Source organism: Microtus pennsylvanicus, chromosome 11 (assembly GCF_037038515.1).
Source record: "Microtus pennsylvanicus isolate mMicPen1 chromosome 11, mMicPen1.hap1, whole genome shotgun sequence".
Lineage (NCBI taxonomy): Eukaryota > Metazoa > Chordata > Mammalia > Rodentia > Cricetidae > Microtus > Microtus pennsylvanicus.
The window spans coordinates 22,033,232-22,057,914 of NC_134589.1; the positions used below are offsets into that span (position 1 = coordinate 22,033,232).

Consider the following 24,683-nt stretch of genomic DNA (forward strand, 5'->3'; position numbering starts at 1 on the left):
CAGCAACAACGAATATATTAGCATTTCATGACAAAGTTCTCAGATTAGGTTTCCTGTGTGAGGAAAATACTTGTGACCAATGAAGAAGTAAATGGAGACAGAGCAGAACTGATGTTCTGGCTCCGGTGTAGATCTCCGTCCTCGGGAGGCTGAGGCAGAAGGATTGCCTCAAGTTTAAGACTCTGTGAGTGCTAGGCAGATGTGGGCTAGAGCGACACGTTGCCAAAAGAAAAGGAAGAAAGGCCGGGCGGTGGTGGCGCACGCCTTTAATCCCAGCACTCGGGAGGCAGAGGCAGGCGGATCTCTGTGAGTTCGAGACCAGCCTGGTCTACAAGAGCTAGTTCCAGGACAGGTTCCAAAACCACAGAGAAACCCTGTCTCGAAAAAAAAAAAAAAAGAAAGAAAAAAAAGAAAAGAAAACCACAGAGAAACCCTGTCTCGAAAAACCAAAAAGAAAAAAACAAAGAAAAGGAAGAAAGAATGAAAAGAAAAGAAAAAAAAGATCAGTGCTGTAGAGAGCCATTCTGTTCAATGTGAGCCATACAGGTTGACGAATACGGCAGTCACCAGCGACTTATGGCTCTTTAAATTTAAATAAATCGTTATAAAATTTTTCTGCCTTTGAACTAGCCAGATGATAAGTACCCATGTCCTATACAGGGCAGTGCAGATGTCAAAATTCCCGTTATCACGGAATGTCCTTTTAGGTAGCGCTGGCCTAGGAAAGGGCTTGAGATGGGTCCCAGTCTTAGCCCTGCCTATTAAAGTCTATGATTCTAGGCTAGTAATACCTAGCCCCTGGGCCTCAGTTTTCTCATCTGAGAAATGGGAGGGAGCCTCACTTGCTCTTTTCCCCAGCTGGCAGGAGCCCTAGGGTTAGGGCTGAGTCCCGAGTGAAGCAGAAAGGCAGATGGGGATCCAGGATGGCAGGGTGGCCCTGAAGCGGAGGCTCAGTTCCACCCTAAGCTAAGGAAACAGCCTCACCTCTGGAAACACTGAGGTGAGAACCCCAGGTTGGAGCCATGGCCTGGAACCTCTATGGAAAGGGGGCCTGTCTGCTCTCATCCCTCTTGCCCCTCCCCTTTCCAGTTTCTCACCTGCAGAGCTGGTGGACAAGTGGCTGTTGTGGAGGCTGGGTCAGCTCTGTTCTGCCTGCTGTACCAGGTCTGCCTTATAAAGCCCTCATGGTCCCTCCCAAGCCCCGCTTCCAGGTGACTCCCAATTCTCCACCGCAAGAGAAATGGGCGTGGGGTGTAGGTGCACCCTGTCACCCTGCCCCACCCAGTCACAGAGCTGTCAATCAGCTATTTATTCAGGATGTGGGGGAAAGGAGGGGTTGAAACAGGGAGGGGACACACAAGAGACAGACTCGGGGTTCCTGAACAGCTCGTTCTACTGTGTCCCTTGGGTCACAGGCTTCCAAGTCTTCTATTGGACCACATCCCATGGGGAGGGTGGGGGAGGAGAAGGGAGAAAAAGAGAATGATCCAAATGACCTAGGATTCAGAGGTACCCATATGCTGATGCTTGATGGACAGGGTAGCGTGTGAATGCGAGGTGACTTATTGATCCCTGTCCTCTCCACTGGTTTTTTGAAAACAGGATGTAGTGTAGTTATCAGGAGCAATGGGGCATGGACTGATAAGTTTGCTCTTCCTGCTGAGAGCGTCATGTTGGCTGCCTTGAAACCCCTTTATGCTTCCTTTGCCGGGGAAAACCCTCAGCATCTCCTGTCTCTTTATGCCGTCTGTGTTGGGTGACATCCGCCCAACGCTCCTGTACTCTTGCCCTGGGTCTGCTGCTTAATCAAACCCCTTGTCAGCCCCCTACACAGAGCTGGTTCCTCGAGGGTCTTGCATTTCAACACTCCTCTATTTTGCTTTCAGGAGTAGAAGGTGATTTGCATAAAGGATTCATATTTTTGCAACAAAAAATACATCTTAAAATGGCTAGTGAACAAAGGCATTTTTCAAAGATGTACCAGAAGAGAAAAATGATACATTTCTTGGTTTATTTGATAAATTCCTGCCTGAGTGTGTTTTGCAAGGTTATAACAAGCTCTAGGCTGTTTTTGATATTTTTTCATAGTTGAGATTAGACAATTGCTTTTGTTCATTTTGTTCATGCGTCATTGGGCCACCCCTCTTCTTGTCTCAGGGAGCTTTGATGTCCCTTGGGTCTTGTAGAAGGGCAGTGGTACCCACGCTCACAGCCAGCCTTACTGAGAATTAACAGGTGATGAAGGATGCAGGCTGCACCGTGTCCATGGCAACCAGAGCCCAAATGTTCTAGTGAATAACCACTCTAATCCAGAGCAGGACACGGTGACTCAGCAGATGGAATAAATAAAAAAATTACAAAACCCAGCGCAGACATTGACAGTAATTAATTGAACCACAAAAATCTCAGAGATGGAAGGAAGAGGAGGGGGTTGGGAGAAAGGACAGGGTGAGAGCAGCTCTTCTCGCGTCCTGGGGGGGATGGAGATGCTGATGTTACTATGGTAACCGGAAATTACAAGCTTTCCAAAGAGCCAGGTTGATTTCTGCCTGTGGATGGGGTTATGCCCCCTGGCTGTTCTTCCCCCAGCTAGGGGGATGGCAATTATTATAAACATCAGCTTGTCTCCTATTCAGCGGTGGTGACTGTCATTGTAGGCACTTCAGAGTGTGCACAGCAAGGGTCCTCTTCAAAGACGAGAGGCATAGCGCTCTTCCCCAGGCGCGTGTCCTACATGTAGGGCTCACAAAGGCCTGTGGTCTGATAGCAAGGGAAAGTTTTCCAGCTGTCCCCTTTTCTAATGATTGTGATGTTTTCTCCTCCAAACAGTGAGGGAAAAGGCTTGAGGGTGGGTCTTGGGACAGAGCATTACATAAAGCACTTTGCCCATCACCCATGGAAATTGAATACATTTTGCATTTTCCCCTCTTTGCCTTCTCTGTGAAATGAGATTCGTTCATACCTGCCTCACAGGGCAGGGGTGGAGGAGAATGTAAGAAGGCCCAGACGCACACTTAGAGCGTCTTCCTCCAGGTCCTAGGGCAGGGCAACTCCGTGTGTGCCAAGCAGGTAAACCCTCTGCAGGAATGAATGCAGTTCCTATCTGCCAGGACCCTAGGACCCAAGTGTCAGTGTGCCCCTCTTCCACAATATAGAAACCGAAACCTATGTAGGGGAGCATTCTCCAGCCTGACTCCATGAACATAAAGAGGGGCTGGAGCTCCTCCTGGGAGGGATGTGGAAGGCAGAGTAATGGCTTCTTTGAATATATTCATAAACCAATCGTCAGAACCCGTTGTTGCCAAGCGGTGGTAGCGCACACCTTTAATCCCAGCACTTGGGAGGCAGAAGCAGGCGGATCTCTGTGAGTTCGAGGCCAGCCTGGTCTACAAGTAGCCAGATGTGTGCATGTGGCTAGAGCTTGCGAGTGGAGGTCAGAGGACAACTTGCGGGCGTCAGTTCTCTTCCACCGTGAGTCATGGGACTTAAACTCAGGCTGCAGGCTTGGCGGCAAGCACCTCCACCTTGCGGGCTGGATGGGAAATGTTCTTGGCTTTTCAAATATTTTAAATACGGCTGAAAATGTAGATCCGTAGTAGAGTGCTCGTGCAGCCTGCACAAAACCCCAGGTTTTACCCTCCTAGCACCACAAATACAGAAACAACCCACCCAGACCCCAAATGTTCCAAATTCATTCTCACTATGGAGCGCTAGCTTAGAGAGGGTCCAGGTAACAAGGCCCTCCTCTCTTGGATAAGAAGTAAATATGTTCAGTAAGTTCCTTGCTTCGGTGAGCTGAGAGTCCAGGGACACAACAACAGCCCTCGTTTTCAGGGTACTCCATTAGGGTGAATGTTCCCCAGAGGCAAGGCTCCATTTGCAATCACCTGCAACGCCTGGCTCGCTCCTGCTCGCCCACACACCCTGAGCCATTATTGATGAGCTCAAACCGCTGTCAGGCAGGCCGATGCCTCAGCTTCCTAATCGGTTCTTAATAGCGGGAAGGGAGAGGTTGGCGATGACTCAGCCTCGCCAGGCAGCTAGGGCTTGGAGGGTGTGATGGGACTAAGAGCGATCGATCCCTGTGAGGTGTTCGTGTCCATATGGGCATCTTACCCTCTGCCTGGGAGTGGCAGCACCTCGGGGTGGCAGCCTGGACATGGTCCTCAGGCAGAGTTAGAGATACTACCTTCGTGCCCACGCTCAGGAGGCCCCGCTGCACACAGAGAAGGCATGGATACCTCCAGTCCTTCCTTAGCCTCTCCTGGCTCCCTCTTCCCTCTCCCCCAACAGCCACCTGGGCCTTTGAGGTTGTACTTCTCAGGCAAGACTTCGCTCTTCATTGCTTAGGGATTTTGCAGACCCTAGGGGTGAGGCCAGGCACGCAGACAGGGGTCTACATGCAGGGCGAGCAGTTATGTGAACGAAGGGCCAAGGACACTTTGGAACACCAGGCTCAGGTCCCCGAGCTGGCCTTAAGACAGGGCACTTGGACATTCTAGGCCTTAGTTTTCCTACCTGTGAAGCAAGGTGGTATATGCACGGTTGTCCTTGGCATCCTTGCCTTCTCAAATCTGAGGATGCTGAATTGCCTTACATAAAATGGTGCAGTATGCCGGGCGGTGGTGGCACACGCCTTTAATCCCAGTACTTGGGGGTAGAGGCAGGCGGATCTCTGTGAGTTCAAGACCAGCCTGGTCTACAGAGCTAGTTCCAGGACAGGCTCCAAAACTACAGAGAAACCCTGTCTCAAAAAAAAAAAAATGGTGCAGTATTTGTCTTTAACCTGAACACACCCTGGCATATGCCTTATTTTTCTTTTATTCTTTTTTTTTAACTAGTTCTTCTTTAAAAACATTTTTACTACATTTTTGAGATTTATTTTTGTGTGTATAGGTGCAGTCATGCATGCCCACGGTGCAGGAGAAGTCGGAGGGCAGCTTGCAGGAGTTGCCTCTCTTTTTATGTGCGAGAGATTGAATTCAGATTATCAGACTTGCCAGCCAGTGTCTTTATCTAGTGAACCACCCCACAAACCTTTAACAATTATCTGTTGATTTTTATGTATGTGAGTGTTTTGCCTACGTGTGTATCTATGCACCACCTGTATACCTGGTGCCGTGGCTGGGACAGGGCACCAGACATTCTCAAGTTGGAGTTACAGACACTTGTGAGCTGTCATGTGGCTGCTGGGAATCAAGCCTGGGCCCTCTGAAGAGCAAATTATCTTCCACTGGATTGTTGCCTGGCAACCGACGTGAATCAGCTCCTCTTCACTCCCAAGGTCAGCTGACAGCACTCTCTTAACTACTGAGTCATCTCTCTAGACCCAGACTCTTTGTTTTTCTTCAGAGAGGGTCTGTCTCACTGTGTAGACCAGGCTGTCCAAGAACTTGGTATGTAGACCAGGTTGGCCTCAAACTCACGGAGATCCACGGGTGTCTACTTTCTGAGTGCTGGTGTTAAAGGCCTGCGCCACCACCCCCATCCTGTGAGGCAGCCTCTCTACTTAGAGGAGAATGGCCTTGAACTCCTGATCCTTCTTTTCTACTCCTGAAGTGCTGGGATTAAAGGTGGGCTCCTCCACGTCCAGATTTGGTGTATACTTTAATGCATCTTTAGGCCAATTATGAAATCTAACTCAGCGTAAGTGCCAGGTGCAGTGGTCTACACAGGCGATCACGGCTCTCGGGAGTCTGAGGTGCAAGGAATGAGAGTTTGAGGCCAGCCTGAGCTACTTGGCAAGATCCTGTCTTCTTTTTTTGTTTTGTTCTGGTCTTGGTTTTCTGCTTTGTTTTTGTTTTTTAGACAGTGTCTCACTGTGTAGCTCTGTCTGTCTCTAATTCACAGTGCCCGCTTCTGCCTCCCAAGTGCTGTTAAGGATTAAAGACATGTGCCACTGTCAAGGGGCCTTTTTGATTTCTTCAGTACAGAAAACTCAGTTTGACTCCTAGTACCCACACTGGGGCTCTCACAACTGCCTGTAGCTCCAGTTTCAGAGGCTCTGAAGTCCTCTTTTGGCTTTCTTGCACACTCACACACATACGCAAAAGTTTTAAAATAAATGTTTGGGGAAGGTGTTCCTGGGGTCTCATCCCTCCCTGAGGATTTACTATGAAGTTGTTACCTGGTGGAGGAGGAAGGGACCCATTTGGCTGTAAACTACACGAATGACATTCATTCAGTCGTGTGTCCCTCGCCACATCTTCCCCTGGAAAAGGAAAGAAAAGTCGAAGTGGGGGCTGATTGGGAAGAGGAAGATGGTCAGTGGGAGCTAGAGAGGGAATGAGAAAATAAGGGGTATGTGAATATTATCAAAATATATACATTATGAAAATACCATGGAGGTGTGGGGGAGGGGGAGGGAAGAGAGGAGGGAAGGGAAACTGTGGTGGGGAGGTAATATATGAGAGAAAAATGAATAATATGAAAAAAAGAAAGAAGGAAAGTGCCATAATGGTGATAGGTGGTGGTGGCCCACATCTTTAATCCCAGCACTGGGGAGGCAGAGGCAGGTGGATCTATAGGTGGATGTTTTCCATCCCGCCAACCAGTTCCCAAACCATGACGTGGAGACTTATATTAATTATGAAAGCTTGGCCTTAGCTTAGGCTTGTCCCACTAGCTCTTAGAACTTAAATGAACCCATTTTAAAATCACTTTCTGCTTCGCGTCTTTATTACTTTTACTCTGCCCACGTTGCTTTCTTTCTTCCTCCATTTCTGGCTGGTGACTCCTCTTGACCCCGCCTTTCTTCCCAGCATCCTCTGTGCCTTGAAATCCTGCCTAGCTCTTGACCCGCCAGCTCTTTATTAAACCAAAATGACTCGTCATGATGTACAAAAAGATTATTCCATAGCAAGGATCTCCGTGATTTTGAGGCCAGCCTGGTCTACAGAGTGAGTTTCACGACAGCCAGGGCTACACAGAGAAATCCTGTTTCAAACCCTCACTCATCATTAAAAAAAAAAGTCATAACAAAATCTTTTATTATGCATAATTAATATATACTAATAAAAACAATTAGGGCAGGCATGGTGGCACACACCTTTTTTTCTAGCCCTCAGGAGGCAGAGGAAGATAAACCTCTATGGGTTCTAGGCCAGACTGGTCTGTATAATGAGACCTTTCCTCAAAGAAAATAATTTTAGTGCCTTAAATGGGAAGATTAACTGGGAAGCCCCTGTGTGGCTGAGTCTTGTCTCAGAGCAGTTCAGACATGGATGAGGAAGTGAGAGGCTTTGCCAGGTTTAGTTCCCACAGGCAAGAGGCAAGGGAGCTGAGCTGCGAACCCAGGTCTTCCCGGAGCTCACGAGTGGCTGCCTCTCTTGGCTCTCAGCCCTGTGTCCCATGTCCTCCCTAGAAACCCAACTCCTGCCTAGTCAACCTCTGCTGTGATCTCTGGTTCCTCCACCTCTCAGCCTGCTGGCTTCTCTACTGTCTGTTTAGTCAACGGGCCTATCATTTCAGCTATAGGGGTGCGCGCTTGGGTTGCTGCTTCTGCCCTGTTCAGAACCCGACAGCCTGTTTTTCACTTCCTGGCAGAGGCCACCACCATCCCTTCTTCAGCTCCTGTCTCTCTCTCTCTCTCCCTGTAAAATGCAGCCAGAGAAAATTCCAGAAGTAGCCATTATATTCGACTGCAAATTATCTTCCACTGGATTGTTGCCTGGCAACCGACGTGAATCGGCTCCTCTTCACTCCCAAGGTCAGCTGACAGCGCTGCGGTGCAGTTGCCTGAGCCCACTTTCTGTTCTCTTCTTTCCTTGTCTCTGAGCAGTGTATCACCCTGTTCAAGGTCAGCTTCTCTTCAGTACCCTTCGCCTCAGACTTTCCTGCTGCTTAGAGGCTGTGTGCCTTGACTGTCATTTATCTACTCTCCTATTTATTCAACGTTGTTGTTGTTATTATTATTAGCTTCCCCTGCAGTCCAGGCTGGCTTTGAACTGGTTTGTATCTGAGGATGGCCTTGAACTCCAGCCAGGATTACAGGCTGTGCTACCACCACTCCTGGTTTAACAGCACTGTGCTGCCTCTCGGGATGCAGGGTTGATGGGGGCCTCTGTTCCTTCCCCTCAGAGAGGCGACGTGTGATGGGAGTCTATAGATCATGGATGGTGGATGGAAACTCCTCAGGGAAGCCCCCCACCCCCCATTAGGACCTTGCTCCTCTCCTCCATGCCAGGCTTTTGGTGACTAACAATTTCCTACCTTTCCATTCCCACAGTAATGGCAACCGAGCCGTAGAGACGTTTGGTGGCAGGCATGAGCACTTGAAGGCGTTGTATTGTCTAACCCATACCACAGTCCCCTGAGGAAGGTGATCCTGGGGCCTGAGTTACGGGTGAGGGAACTGAGGTCCAGTAAGAAGCGAGACTGCTCTGAGAAGAAGGAGGCCGTCTACCTTGGGCCTACGCGTCTTTGAGTGTGCTGGCTGAGGGTGGCAAGAAAGACTGGGCAATGATGGCGCACACCTTTAATCTCAGTACTCAGGAGACAGAGGCAGGTGGATCTCTGTGAGTTCGAGGCCAGCCTGGTCTACAGAGTGAGTTCCAGGACAGGCTGCAAAGCTATGGAAAAACCCTGTCTCAAAAAAACAAAAAACAGGGGGCTGGAGAGATGGCTCAGAGGTTAGGAGCATTGCTTGCTCTTCCAAAGGTCCTGAGTTCAATTCCCAGCAACCACATGGTGGCTCACAACCATCTGTAATGGGGTCTGATGTCCTCTTCTGGCCTGCAGGCATACACACAGACAGAATATTGTATACATAATAAATAAATAAACATTAAAACAAACAAACAAAAGAATGCAGAGCCGCAGCCCTTCCTCTTTGGCCAGTTTCTCAGGGCTGTGTGTGCAGAGCACATGAGGGGTGGCATTGTCTACCCCATAGTCACAAAGGAGATTTGCTTTCTGCAGAAGCTGCCGATTCCCTGAGCTCAAAATTGCTCAACTTCAATGAAACGATAACATCTTTACTATTCATTTGCGTCCGTATTGTGTCACCCTCCACTAGAACTTGAGGGGACAGGGAGTTAGCAAATCACACCAAGGTCTGTCTTGTAGGCAACGAAATTATTTGACTTCGACTCAGGAATCTTTTATAAAATGTTTAAAATTTATTTTTATCTTTAACTTATTTGTTCTACTTTATGTATATGAATTTTGGTTGTTGTTTTTTTGAGACAGAGTTTCTCTGTAGCTTTGGAGCCTATCCTGGAACTCGCTCCGTAGATCAGGCTGGCCTTGAACTCACAGAGATCCGCCTGCCTCTGCCTCCCTAGCACTGGAATTAAAGGTGTGCACCACAATGCTGGGCTAGCTTCAAATTGTTGACTTTCTTAGTCTAGTTTCTTAGTGCTGGGATTATACTTGACGCTGGAGACTGTGTGCGTGTGTTGCATATAAGTGGTGCATTTATATGTGTGTGTATAGAGACCAGAGGTAGATACTGAGTATTTAACCTCAGCTGATCTCCAGATCACCACCTCATTGTTTGAGACAGGGTTTCTCACTGAAACTGGAGCTCACTGATTCTGCTAGACTGGCCAGCCATCCCCCAGGACTGGGATTACATATGCTATGCCCAGATTTATAGGAGTACTGGGGATTTGAACTCAGGTCTTCATGTTTGTATGGTAGACATTTTACTGAGCGAGCCACTTCCCCAGCCTATCATTTAGTCAAGGATGACCTTGAACGTTCTGCTTGTCCCACCTCCACCTCTTGAGGGCTGGGGACGGATAGGCACCACCACACTTGGCGTCTATGATGCTGGGGACTGGCCCAGAATTTTACACATGCTGGGCAAACACTCACCCAGCTGAACCACAACCTCAACCCTCGTTTTAAAAATTTTTGAGACAGGTCTTCACTCTGTAACCCAGGGTGTCCTCGAACACTTGACAATCCTGCCTCAGCCTTCTGCGTGGCAGGGTTACATGAATGAGCCACTACACTCAGTTCTAGGACCTCAGTGGAGATTGATGGAGGTGTGATGGTTGGCGGGGTCACCCCTAGTAATTCTGGTCAAGTTTCTGGCATGCCTTTCATCTAGACAATCATCCAATCCACATTTAGGGTTTTTTTTTTTTTTTTGAAGATGTATTTATTATCATGTATACAGTGTTCTGCCTGCGTGTACACTTGCACACCAGAAGAGGGCACCAAATCTCATTACAGATGCTCGTGAAGCACCACGTGGTTGCTGGCAATTGAACTTAGCACCTCTTGAAGAGCCGTCTCTCCAGCCCCGCATTTAGTTCTTGCTCATTGCTTTCATTTCACTGCAGATCTAAAGAACTACAGTGGAAGGTACCTGTATAGAAAACCTGAAAAGTGAGAGCGATTTAAAAAATCCACTAAAAGCCAGGCAGTAGTGGCGCACACCTTTAATCTCAGCACTTTGGAGGCGGAGGCAGGTAGATTCTAGGACAGCCAGAATCTCTATGGCTGCACAGAGAAACCCTGTCTCAAAAGATTTTAGAGACAGGGTCCTACTGTGTTGCTCAAGATGGCCCTAACTCCTCTGTTGGCCTTGCCTCCTGAGTAGCTGGGACAGATGTGTATCACTGTACCCAACTAGTACCTTAAAAAAAAAATGTTTGTAGATCACGACAGGTGGTCCGCTAATGGTGAGGTCTAAACAGGTGTTGCAAGCCTTATTAAATAAGAGTTGATGAGATAAAAATTGATTCATAGCGCTGGGTGGGGCTTGAAAGTCTGCAGGTCTAACAGGCTCAGGGTGAGACTGAGCGGCGCTGTCGTGCTATCTCCAAGGTGAAGCGACCTACGTCATCGGGCCTTCGTACAGCCGTCCCTCCGGCTTGCTCCCGCTCATCTCACAGAAACGGAGTGAGAATCAATGGCTCGACACACAGGGGCTGTCACGTTTAGGCCCCATGTTAAATTATTTTTCAACCTCTTCCTATTTTTAGCCAACCGTGCATAATGGGCACAAATTAACCATAAGGAACGATGATTAAAGACAATGCAAGCTTCTGGGATCTGGCCTGCGTGCCTAGGCGACGGCTTGGCAACAGTATCTGTAGAGAAGGGAAGTCAGTGAAGCTTTGGGGGGCTCTGGCCACATTGTGAGGTCCTCTTGCCCGATACACACTCTCTTTGATGGTGGAATGCTATTGAGAATTAAGCCCAGGGTCTGGAATCGTTGGCCTTATGTATGCTGGGTAAGCACGCTACCACTGAGCTATACCCCCAGCACACGTGCTATTGTTTATTCATTTTCACGTATATGGTTGTTTTGCCTGCATTATGCTTGTGTGCCATGTGTATGCAGTGCCCCTGAGGCCAGAAGTTGGCTTCAGATCCTCTGGAGCTAATAAAGATGCTTGTTAGTGGGACTGGAACCCAGGTCTTCTGAAATAGCAGCCAGCGCTCTTAACTGGTGAGCCATCTCTCAGCCCCTAATGTTATTTTTAAGATGGAGTCTCATGCATCCCAGGCTCACCTTGAACTGCTGTTTCTCTTGGCTGTAGGCTGTATCTCTCAAGTCCTGGGATTAAGCATGTGCCCCACTATCCTTAGTTTTACACAGTGCTGGTCTTTTTTTTTTTTTAATGGCCTCTGTAAGCAGAGACTACACGTCCATTTCCTGACCACCCAGACACAAAAACTATATTAATTACAACACTGCTTGGCCAATGGCTTAGGCATATTACTACCTAACTCATATCTTAAATTAGCCCATTTTTATTAATCAGTGTATCACCACGAAGCTGTGGGCACCTTTAGCAACTACATGGCATCTCTTTGACTCTGCCTACTCTCTCTACATAGCTCTTCCAGCTATATTCTGCTCTAGGTCAAAGCAGTTTTTGAGACAGGGTTTCTCTGTGTTGCTTTGGAGCCTGTTCTGGAATTAGCTCTTGTAGACCAGGAGGCTGGCCTCGAACTCAGAGATCCACCTGCCTCTGCCTCCCAAGAGCTGGGTTTAAAGGCATGCGCCACCACCAGGGCTAAACAGAAACTTGATGTGGTGTGCTTCCCTTTAATCCCAGCACTCCAGAAGCAGAGGTAGGTAGATCTCTGTGAGTTCGAGGCCAGCCTGGTCTACAGAGCAAGTTCTAGGACAGGCTCTAATGCTACAAAGAAACCCTGTCTTAAAAACCAAAACCAACCAATTTTTTTTAAAAGTATAATTAAAACCTTATTTTATGAACTAAAATTTGAGGTTATACGTAATTTTTAAAAAAGATTTATTATGTTTACGGTGTTCGGCCTGCAGGCCAGAAGAGGGCACCAGATCTCATCACAGATGGTTGTGAGCCCACCATGTGGTTGCTGGGAATTGAACTCAGGACCTCTGGAAGAACAGCCAGTGCTCTTAACCGCTGAGCCATCTCTCCAGCCCCTATATGTATCTCTTGGTTAAAAATGATCAAGAGAACTTTGTGACCTGCACGTGTGGTCCCAATTCCAATTCAACAGGACCCCTGGAACCTAGGAATTCCATCAAGGCTAGCCCGAGCAACACAGAAATCCATTGAAAACAATCTCAGTGGGTAGAAGAGATGGCTCGGTGGTTAAAAGCACTGGTTGCTCTTCCTGAGTGCCTGATGGAGTTCAATTCCCAGCAACCACATGATGGCTCACAACCATTCCTAGTGGGGTCTGATGCCCTCTTCTGGCATAAAGGTGAATGTGCAGAGAGAGCACTCCTACATAAATAACCTTAAAAATCTTCAGTGACAAAAGGCTTGTGTATAAGCTGTATTTTATACTAATGCCACAAGGGGACACTGCTGAGACAGATGAACAAGCAGATGGTCAGCTCAGTTCCTGGATTAGGGCCTTTGATCTGTTATGAATCTGTTTGAATTAGGTTTTAGTCATTTTTGTGGATTCCTGTGCAATTTTTTCTTTTTGTGGCTGGGTATTGAAACTTGGGCTTCAGGAATGCTAGGCAAGTGCTCTATCACTACTCTGTAGTTTCAGTCCTTTGTTAAGTTTTGCAGTTACTTTAGAGCCCCTGCAGGCCTTGAACTTGTGATCCCTCCTTGCCTCAGCCCGAGAAGTGGAGGTCACAAGTGTGTGTCACCAAGTCTGGTTTTCATTTCAAGCATCTAAGCAATGGACCAGCAGCTAATATTTGGATTTATGCTTTTTCATGTGCTAGAACACCACTTTGCATTTTCAACAAAATAACAAGACTGAGAACCTGACACATCTCGTCAGCATTTCCAGAGCTGATGTCAGCCAAGTGTGGTGGCACATACCTCAGTCCCATCACTCAGAAGGCAGTTGGGTAGGATCTGTGTTTGAGGTCAGTCTGGTTTACATAAGGAGTACCAGTTCATAGTTAACTCAGAAAATGTTTTCGTGAGGGCCGCATGGTCAGAGTCCAACTTGTTTGTTTCAGTTTTGCCAACTCACCTTTTAGGAAGCCTTCCTTCCTGAGATGGGAGTTGGGGACATCTGAGTCCCGAGATCCACGGCCTCTTGGCCAAGCTTTCCCTTCCTCATCATGCCCACGTTCTGTAGTTCCCACCACAGCACAGGACACACCAAGGGACTTCACCATCTAAGTATGGACAAGGCAGGAACATACTCATACAATGCTGGCCCAGGACACCCATTTTTCTCAAGTATCCTGTATGCCATGCAGGGGTATATAAAGAGGCAACCTTTGAGAGCCAATTCTTTCTACCCCAGGAATAAATTCTCTACAACGCTGTAATAGCTTCAAGTACAACTCAGTAAAGGTCCTGGTTCACATCACCCACAAGTGGGAATTCTGTCATCATTCCACTCTACCAGATGTTTGTCTTTCCCTAAAATAGTCCTTTAGCTCTTTTAAGTAAGTGCCACCATACCTGTACCAGATGTTTTTGGTGGGATCTTGTTTTAGCAAAGACCTTAGCTGAGCTCAAGATTCTTCTGAATCTGATTCCATTCACCTTACTTGTGCCTTTACCTACACAAAATGCCTAGGAAAAGATCCTGCCTGGAAATGCTGTCCCTTTTCTGTAACGTCAATTCTCAAAGTGTTTCCTTAGGAGTGGCCTCCCAAAATAACACCTTCACCAGCATAGGGATTCCAAGCCAGTGAAGGAAATATAGGGAGGTCTCTAAAGAACCTGAAAGCCCTTGAGCCAAGGCCATTTGTGAAACCCAAAATGTTCCAGCACAAGTCCCCTCCCTAAGCTAAGATAGCCCAAATGATCGCTCCAGCTGCCTGAAGTACCTGTCTCCTACATACAGAACACTTTTTCCCATGAGATCGATAAATGGGAACACCTTTGGTTAAATGCTTTCCAACTTTGTGATTCTTTCCTGCATATAAACTCAACTCAACATGAAATAGTCTGGACATCAGGTATTTCTGAAAACAAGTTTTATTTAAATAAGGGTTTAAATACATTACATAACATTAAAACTGTAAGGGAAAAGAAAACCAAAAAACCAGTTTGTTCCTTCACATGGCACTGGGTAGCTGCTACCACTGAGTTGAAACATACAGCTAGCCACATGACCGATGGCATCAGTTTGGTATCTGTTCCCTTGTCATAAGTTTAATTGATACGAGGCTGGCCCCACCCTTCAGTTCTTCCAACATCCCTTGCGATATGCCTGGCTAAAAATATTACCCTGGTGACAAGCCACATGTCCATGACCCCTGGGGAAAGATGGCCATTTCTGAATTCTGCCTACCTGGTCAGACATCAGGGGCTCTTACTAGAGAGTCCCTCTAGTGGCATAGCTACTGTGGTGTTACCCATTCTCTTGTTCACCTGGGCTGTTCAAGTGGTGACATTCTCCTAGGGCAGGGGATTCTGTAGGGGTAGAGCCAAGGAGCTTCTGGGCAGACATAGCCTATGATCTTGGGGCTCTGGGCTTGGCTGAAACATAGTTATTGCTTTGTTTCAGGCTGGACACTGCCGGGGCTACTGCTTGACCTGTTTAAATGAGGGACTTCCAGACTAGACAGCATGGCTCTTTTCAGTTTATTGCATGAAGGAGTTACACTAGTCCAAGTTAAAAGCGGACCCCAAATGGTTACATTATACAAGCTGTGAGGTTTTTAAACTTGTGACAAGGGACAGGAGGGAAATTCTACTCATTGCAAGGAAATCCTCACTTAAGCTTCAGAGTCACAAGCACTTAAAACCCATGAACCTTCAGCTGATCGTCCTTAGCCAGTCCAATCTGCAAAGAGAAAGAGACAACAATTTTAAAACAGGAGTTTTAAGTCTGTGAATGACACCAACCACCGGCTTTCCCACTATTACACCACAAGAAAGGATCCCAAACAAGGAGGATACACCTAGCAAACACCTGGTCAACTGAGGACACACCCTCCTGACTGCCCCCCTCCCCCAGACCAGCAACTAATGAGTCTGAATAGGAGATCTAAAAGCCCGAGGTTAAGATGACAGAACGTAGAAATCCCACACCTTGGAAAGGCTGAGCACTGAGGCAGGAATGAACTCACCTCTATTAGGAACTGGCATATGTTCTTGCGCTGGTCACCCTGTAGCTGAATTACTTCTCCATATTCTGGATGCTCAATTACAGTACCATTGCAGGCAAATTTCTGTAATCACAAAAGGTGAAGAACATGAGGCTAAACAACAACAGCACTTGATCCCTTTCAGTTTGCATCCTCTCGCCTTGTAGACAGCAAATCGTGCTCTTTCTACAGCAGACACCCCTTTTCCATTTTTGGTTCGAGACAGGGTTTCTTTGCAAAGCCTTGGCTAGCCTCGAACTCAGATCTGCCTGCCTTTCCCTCCCAAATGCTAGGATTAAAGGCGTGCATCACTACCGCCCGGCTAGGACCTACCTTCTTAAACGCCTTCACTAGTTTCTTTTTATCGTAATCATCAGCGATCCCTTGGACAGTGGTAAGGGTCTTCCTACCGTTTCTCTGTTGAATTCTTATATGGATATAATCCTCAGTGCCAGCAGGAAGCAGGTCATCACCCTTACTTGCATCAGCAAAGGGGTCTGGGAAGAAATAATAAAAGTGTTCAAAGACCGTGCGTGGCCCTCTCCTACTGATCTTCCTGGCCGTGCAGATACCAGTACTGAAACCACCTGGGCTCCAGAAGCGTCCTTTCTTGTCCCTCCCAGGTCGGCCCCGTCCTAGAGCTGCAGAAAGTATGGGCCTTCTGCCCTAGGTCCGCCCTCCCTCCGCAGCTGATCACGTGCCAAAGAGCCCTAGCGGCAAGCAGTGCCCCACCCGGCTGATGCAACCAACCGGAAGCCAGGAGCCCGAGGCGGGGCCTCCCCTCCCCGCTCTTGACAACGACGGTGACGTAGGGGACGTGACGCAGGGGTGGCGGAGAGGGCGGGTGTGGCCCGCAGAGAGGCAGGAGCCATTAGTAAATGCGCCATCAGAGACGTCGGGCCCGCCCAAGGGCTGACCTCCCACCCGTTCCTTCCGGGCACCCAGGCGCAGGTCTCGAGCCCACCGCCACCCGTCCCACCGTCCCTTCGGCTCTAAGCTAACTTAGGCTCCGCCGCGCTCAGCGGTTTCACCGAGTTCCCGCCACCCCCACCCGTGCCCACGACCTTCCCCGGGCTTACCGAAAGAGTGGAGGTTCTGAATAGCGGACATACGATACGATTCCTTTTCCTCGGTGGAAACGGCCTGCGGAAGGCGGCTGCGGGAGAAGGCGGGCGGGGGGGACGGAGCGTCGGGAAGCGAGGGGACTCGAGGGGGAGGCAGCTGAGTCCTCGGCGGCGGCTCAGTGACTGGGGCGGAGGGGCGGCGCCTGTATTCACTTATATAGCCGCCCCTGTGACGCCAGCGCGCTGCCCCCACGTCCCGGCCCCACCCAGGGCGTCAAGCGCCCCGGTGCCCGTACGCCGTGGCTTCCTATTGGTCGGGGGGCGGAGTCAAGGCGCGGCGCTTGCGCACTGGGTTTGGCTGGGAGAGGGTGTCCTGTTGTTTCAGGGAGGGGCGAGGGGGGGGGGAGGGAAAGCTTGGTCCGCCTGTGCGCTTGCGCAGTGTTGTGGGTGGTAGTTGGCCAGCCGAGAAACTGGCGGAGGCTTCGAGTGCGCCTGCGCCTCTGGCACGTTTCATCTTGACCCTGTTGGGGGTGATGCTGCTACTACGGGGTCTTTGGCGTTCTTTAGGGGATGAATTATAGGCTGATCCTCCCAAATTCGACAGCTCTCGGCTATGTCATAGCCACCCATTAACCCACCCTTCTCCCCACTCATTCACTGGTTTAGCCTTTTAATCGACATAAAATAATCAAAACCTGAACCTTACAGAATATCATTTGGTTTAGGATGTTTTAAAACTGGTAACCTAGCCGGGCGATGGTGGCGCACGCCTTTAATCCCAGTACTCGGGAGGCAGAGGCAGGCGGATCTCTGGGAGTTCGAGACCAGCCTGGTCTACAGAGCTAGTTCCAGGACAGGCTCCAAAGCCACAGAGAAACCCTGTCTCAAAAACCAAAAAAACAAAACAAAACAAAACAAAAAACAAAAAAAACCCTGGTAACCTAAAGTTGTTACTTAGATCAATTCTAAGGATGGAAGTCGTTCCCGAGGTGGGGGTGGGAACCCCAGAAAAATTCAGGCATCAGAGGATGCCCTTTGTCCTGCACGCCTGTGCTTCAGGTAAAGCCTTTCGAGAGCTTCGGTGAGTTGTTTTGTTGTTGTTTTTTTTTAAAGCAGTTAACCTTTTTTTTTTTTTTTTTTTGAGACAGGGTTTCACTATGTAACCCTGGCTGTCCTGGGACACGGTCTATAGACCAGGCTCCCCAAGAGATCCGCTAGCCTCTGCTTCCAGAGTGCTGGGATTAAGGGAGTGTGTCACCACCGCCCGGCTAGTTAACCTTTCAGTTTATTTTAGAAATTAAGTTTTCTGCAGTTCTTGGGAAGGAACCTAGAGCGAGCTAGACATGCGTTCTACCACCGGGCTACAGTCCATCTCTGTTTATTGAAAGGCTCTTTGTGACAGGGGCGAGTACTGAGTGGAAGATCCAGACACCCTGAGGAGCCAGGTGAGAGAGAGGCCCTCCTCAGCTCTCACCAGATCTCCTTCCACCCTTGAGGCAAACGGTCCCGGGAGAATGCAGTGAACAAAGGACAATTTACCTTCATCCACTTTGTAGGGTTACGGGGAAATTGCACATACACTGAACTAGGGCCAACCCCATGGTATCTCAAGGTAAAGACCAAATAAGATCAGGATCTAGGACTTGTCCAGGCCTGTCCCCAAACAGAGGACTATAGCCCACCCCAGCCCCCTAACTAACCCTAGCCAGTTAGAACATAATAGGATTGCCACCTGTTTAAGCCAATTGTAGTTGAAATGACCTAACTTCCTTAGGCACTCTCCTTAGTGAGACTTAAAGGAAGCCTCTTTCTCCTCCTAGAGGTCTTTTGCCATCTTGTTTCTGTGTGTGACACACCAGCGTGCTGGAATAATAAAACTCTCTTGCTGATTGCCTACGTGGATGGTGCTCTTTTGCGGGACTCTCCAGGACCTTAACACCAGGAAGATGAGATAAAAGAACAGACAGCCAAGTGTGATGTAACTGGGTTTGTCGGGGCTAAAATGAGAGCTTGAAGCTGCCTGCAGTGGCTGCCAACTACTGTGCCAGAATCTGTTCAAATACTACCCCAAAGGTAGATTTTTTTTTGTTTTTTTCGAGACAGGGTTTTTCTGTGGTTTTGGAGCCTGTCTTGGAACTAGCTCTTGTAGACCAGGCTGGTCTCGAACTCACAGAGATCCGCCTGCCTCTGCCTCCCGAGTGCTGGGATTAAAGGCGTGCGCCACCACTGCCCGGCTTAGATTTTTTTTTTTACTTATTATGTATCCAATATTCTGTCTGTGTGTATGTCTGTAGGCCAGAAGAGGACACCAGACCTCATTACAGATGGTTGTGTTGTGAGCCACTATGTGGTTGTCGGGAATTGAACTCAGGACCTTTGGAAGAGCAGGCAATGCTCTTAACCACTGAGCCATCTCTTCAGCCCCCAAAGGTAGATGTTTACATCAAATTCTTAACTTAAAAATATTGCCTACTGCTGGGTGGCAGTAGCACATGCACTCAGGAGGCAGAGGCAGGTGGATCTCTGCATTTGAGGCCAGCCTGGTCTACATAATGAATTCCAGGACAGCCAGGGCTACACAGAAAAACCCTGTCTCGAATATACATGTGTATTTGACAACTGGCTCACCTGGTGGTCACCCTTGTCGTCCCAGGTGTTGAGAGAAGGAAGTAAGAGGAAAGAATTCAAGGTCAAATGAGTTCAAGGCTAGACTGCTATAGGATTTTCTGCCTCTAAACTCAAAAAGTCAGGCAGTGGTGGAGCACGCCTTTGATCCTAGCACTTGGGAAGATCTCTGTGAGTTTGAGGCCAGCCTGGTCTACAGAGTGAGTCCCAGGACAGGCTCTAAAGCTACACAGAGAAACCCTCTATAGAAAACAAACAAACAAAAAACAAAACAAAACCCCAAACCAACCTACCAAACAAACAAAAAACCCAGAAAATTGGGCCAAGAATATTGGTGCACACCTTAGATCTAGCACTTGTGAGGCAGAGGCAGGCAGATCCCTGTGAGTTTGATCTCCACCAGATCTACACAATGAAAAACTGCTGGGTGTGGGTGGCGCACGCCTTTAATCCCAGCACCAGTGAGGAAGAGGCAGGCGGATCTCTGTGTGATCAAGGTCAGCCTGCTCTTCAAAGTGAGTCCCAGGACAGCCAGAGCTGTTTGTTACATAGAGAACACTATCTCTCTCTCTCTCTCTTTCTCTTTCTCTCTCTCTCTCTCTCTCTCTCTCTCTCTCTCTCTCTCTCTCTCTCTCTCTCTTTTCGAGACAGGGTTTCTCTGTAGCTTTGGCGCCTGCCCTGGAACTAGCTCTTGTAGACCAGGCTGGCCTCGAACTCACAGAGATCCACCTGCCTCTGCCTCCCGAGGCTGGGATTAAAGTAGTGCGCCACCACCGCCCGGCCACTATCTCTTAAAACCAAACCAAACAAACCAAAACAACGAACTGTGTGCTGGCCCCATGAACTGTCAGTTTGTGCTCAGTCTCACTGCCTCATCAGTTTCAGTGTCTTAAAGGTAAGGGCAAGTGGGACCGACAAAAAATACAGAATGAGATAAGAACGGATTGTGAGAGGTACTGGGGCGGGGACAGGGAGAAATGGGTTGATGTGACAGAGTGACAGAGGTCCAGGCTTCTTCAGATGGGGCCTTTAGTCGAGGCCTGTGAGGAGGTGGCATCTTGGCCTGGTGGGAAAGAATCCGCTATGGACTGAGGAAGGGAGCTCACCAAACAGAACATCCCCGAGGGAGGAGAGGTTGGGTGGATTTGAAAGGATTTATCTTGCAGGACTGGGGATTGAGCCTCAGATCCTGTACATGCGAGGCAAGTGCTGTACAGAACTGCAGTTCTAGTCCTGAATTCCTTTGTTTTTGTTTTTTTAGAGATGTACTTGCTTGGGGGTCTGGAGAGATGACTCAGCTGCAGCTCTAGTCCTGAATTCGTCTGTTTTTGTTTTTTTAGAGATGTACTTGCTTGGGGGTCTGGAGAGATGACTCAGCTGCAGTTCTAGTCCTGAATTCGTCTGTTTTTGTTTTTTTAGGGATGTACTTGTTTGGGGGTCTGGAGAGATGACTCAGCTGCAGTTCTAGTCCTGAATTCGTCTGTTTTTTTAGAGATGTACTTGTTTGGGGGTCTGGAGAGATGGCTCGGTGCTTAAGAGCACTCACTGGCTGTTGTTTCGGAGACCCCAAGTTCTAGTCCCAGACCCCACATGGTGGCTCACAGTGGTCTTCTGATGTTCTGGCCTGCACTGTATGCATGTGGTGTGCAGACATATAGGCAAAACACCCATATACATAAAAATAAAGGTAAGAAATTTAAAAAAATATATATTTGCCTGCATGTATGTGCTTGACGCCTGCAGAGGCCAGAAGATTCCCTGAACTGGAGTTACAGACAGTTGTGAGCCACCACGTGGGTGCTAGGAATGGAATCTGGGTCCTCTGCAAGAACAGCAAGTGCTCCTACCTTCTGTGCCACCTCTCCAGAAACCCTAAAGTTTGTTTTTGATTTCTACTTACTAAATGATTGGCACGCACACCCTCATTCTTGTTCGCTTTTGAGGCAGGCTATCATACAGCCTTGATTAGCTCTTAACTCCTGATTCTTTTTTTTGTTTGTTTGTTTGTTTGTTTTTTTTTTTCATGACAAGGTTTCTCTGTAGCTTTGGTGCCTATCCTGGAACTAGCTCTTGTAGACCAGGCTGGCCTCAAACTCACAGAGATCCGCCTATCTCTGCCTCCCCAGTGCTGGGATTAAAGGCGTGCACCACCACCACTGCCCAGCTCAACTCCTGATTCTTTGCCTCCATTTCCCAAATGCTTGAATATAGGATGTACTATGGAGCAAAGGCACTAAACCAAATTTAGATGAAATAATTTAGCTCCCTTGGTATCAGAAAAGGGAGTGCTATAACTCATGTGCATCTCAATACCGTTCATCCAAGTTTGAAAACCCAAGGTCCCAGCCTGCAAGCCTGGGAACCTTTACAACTCAGGGTGTGGCTCTACTGGAGAAACCTACCCAGAGTTCCATTCTCTGTGCTGTGCGAGACCAGGATCTAATCCCCTCCGCCTTGTACATAGCAATTGTCTCGGTACCATATTCTTGAATAAAGTCTACCCTTCTCCTACAGACTCCTCATGCTCATGCCTTCTCTAAACCCTCTTTGCGTGTATGTGTGGGTTCCCCTCCCTCAGCCTGTGCACCCCTGAACCACACTTACGTGTCTTTAGAATTCTCCTGGCTGTCAGTGGTCCACATTTCACCCTGTGCTCATCACCGGCCCCCACATTCTCTACCGCAGCAGTTCTAGGGGAGCTTTCTCCCTTGAGAAAGCTCCTCTAAGATGAGAGCTGTGTTTGCATCTGTTCCTCCCTTGCTTGGAATGTGGTCGGTCCTCCCTCTTCTGCATTTGACATCTTCCAGGCATCCTTCCAGACTCACCTGGGATGCCCTGGCGCTGAGAAGATTGTCTGCATGTCCTCAATTTGAGAATTATTTACAAGGTCTCACGTAAACTAGGCTGGTCTTGAACTCGCTATGTAAAGGCCGGCCTTGAACTCCCGATTCTCCTGTGTCTACTTGGAAAGTGCTGGGATTATAAGCATGTGTCATCATGCCTGGCATAATGGTATTTATCATGCTGCACTGTGATTACCTGTGTTTTGGACTAGCTACATAATTTGCTAGCCACCCCATTAAACAAAAACACAAAGGCCTTGGTTCAAAGCAGTTAAAAGGTTCAAAACAGGGGCAGCAGGGCACAAATTAATGCCCTGTAAGTGCATTATTGTAACATATACAGGTCAGATATCTGGTCCTGCCTCTTCCCTGGTATCACCTGCTAAGGAGGCAAGTTTAAGAAACAGCACAGTTTTGTCTGTCTTGCTCTGTATTGAAGGCAGTGAAGGGCCATGTAGGCTTCCATTATGGATTACTGGGAATGAATGACCAACCCCTGGCTACAGGCTGAAGCTCTGCTGCTCAAAGTGTGGGAGCACAGGAGCGAGTCTGGATTGCAGAGGGAACTCGGGCCTGGCCTGCTGCAGAGCAGGGCAAATGGCTCTCTCTCTAAGCCACTCTCCAGCTCTTCCTGCAGGCCCTTGGCCAGCTGGAGCCCGTGTGCCTGGCGTGCTAGTGTCTGGTGCCAGATCTGACTGGCCTCCTTGCCTGTAAACCGTGATTGCCACACACACACACTTTGACACAGGTGGGATCTAGGTGAGAGGGCAGGTGACAGGGAGTTAGAGACGGCTCTTGGGAAAGGCACCAGCTCTTCACTTGGCCCCACAGAGGTCTCATGGGTAATTAAAAGCAAGATAAAAGCCTGGCACCCCTGGCTTCATGTTGCATCTGCCTAAGTCATAATAACTTTGTCAAAGGTCACCTACCACAATGTCCAGATCCCCAGAGCAGCCTCGAGAAGCTGCCAGCCATTGCCCAACCCCTCAAGGCCTAACCTGCCTCAGTATCTCCTTCTGTTGTCTTGGATCCCAGGAAATGGGCCTGACTGATGAACCCTTTCCAACTAAGGGCAGAAATGCTCCCCAAATAGCAGAGACCCTTTCAGCCCAAGTCAAGGCCCACATAGCCAGTACAGAGTCAGGGGTCATGATCAACTTGCCACCCACTGGACCAAGGACTGCTGCCAAAGAAACACAGACTTTGCCTTTGTTTTCCTGACAATGGTCCTAAGACCGTTAAACTTCTATTCTTCCTCCTATGACTAAGCTGAGAAAAAGCTGCCTTTACCAGCCTGAGGCTCAAAGATCTGATTGCCTGTGCTTTGAGAGCACTGGGTTAAAAGAGTTCACCATCATACTTTTTTGTTTTGTTTTGTTTTTTCAAGACAGGGTTTCTCTGTAGCTTTGGAGCCTGTCCTGGAACTAGCTCTGTAGACCAGGCTGGCCGAAAACTCACAAAGATCCGCCTGCCTCTACCTCCTGCTCTTGGTGAAAAGTGCCAGTTCTTCTCTTGGCTCCACAGAGGCCACCACCGCCCATCTAGTGTCTGTCTCCCACGTGCTGGGATTAAAGGTATATGCTACTATACCCAGGCTTAGTTTGGTTTTTTTTTTTTTTTTTTTTGATTTTCGAGACAGGGTTTCTCCATAGCTTTTGGTTTCTGTCCTGGAACTAGCTCTTCTAGACCAGGCTGGCCTCGAACTCACAGAGATCTGCCTGCCTCTGCCTCCCGAGTGCTGGGATTAAAGGCGTGCGCCACCACCGCCCGGCTTAGTTTGGTTTTTTTGATACAGGGTCTCACACAATTCAGGCTGACTCATGATCCTTTTTCCTTCACTTCCTGAGTGTTAAAATTATAGGCATGGCTGGGCAGTGGTGGTATGAACTGCTATGCCTGTCTTTTTAAATAAGTGTCTTGGTTATGCTTCCCAGGCTTGTTTCAAACTCGTGGTCTTTCTGCCACAGCCTCCCAAGAATTTTCCATCAGTTCTCATCTGGCTCTGCTTCTAGTCCCTGTAGAAGGACCAGGTGGTATGTAGCCATGTCTGAAGTCCAAAGCACTATGCGGTCAGGTCAGCATCATTTCCATGAAATGTCTTCTGGAGTTCACCTTCCAGGCTCAGAGCTTGTCCCTGCTCTAGGGACAGTGTCCTTATCCCGGATCTGGACTGACTTCTCCGGAAGTGGCCTTGCTTCTGGCTTCTTCAAACTGCTGGGCAGCTGCAGGCAGGGCAGGAGCTCGGCTTTGCAGAAAGGAATCGGCATCAGCTTGGGTACCTCCTGCCTGCCGGGTACATCCTGCCTTCGTTTTCTCCTCGGCTCCACAGGACCAGGCTCCTTAAAGGGATTTACGGAGCAGATTACCACTATAAGGGCACAGATGTAAAGGTTTGAAATCACCGAATAGATTCTGCCCATTTCTCAGAGGAGAGAGTCCCTGAGAACAGTGTGGACAGGAGTGTCCCACACACGTGGGGATGGAGCCCAGGTGGGCTCTTCTTCACCGCGATCCTTTTCAGAGGACACTCTGGCACCTGCAGCCTTGATGAAATTCTCCAGGGCTCCAAATGCGGTGCCAGAGCAGCAGTCTCCTGCCACGAAGGGGTGGCATTCTTTGGGGGGGGGGGTGTAGGTGTTTCCATGGTAACCAGAGAAGATGGATGCTGTGGTCCAAGGA

At 48.6% G+C, this 24,683-nt stretch overlaps 1 protein-coding gene across 1 annotated transcript; it reads right to left on the reverse strand.

The window, feature by feature from the left end:
• Window positions 1-14,943: 14,943 nt before the first annotated feature.
• Window positions 14,944-16,736, reverse strand: Eif1 (eukaryotic translation initiation factor 1). The gene is made up of 4 exons (XM_075990760.1): window positions 16,552-16,736; window positions 15,806-15,969; window positions 15,455-15,556; window positions 14,944-15,168 (listed from the first exon to the last, which is right to left on the reverse strand). Exons 1-4 carry the CDS (start codon window positions 16,580-16,582, stop codon window positions 15,124-15,126), a joined length of 342 nt encoding a protein of 113 aa, XP_075846875.1. The 5' UTR covers window positions 16,583-16,736; the 3' UTR covers window positions 14,944-15,123.
• Between the last annotated feature and the right edge of the window lie 7,947 nt (window positions 16,737-24,683).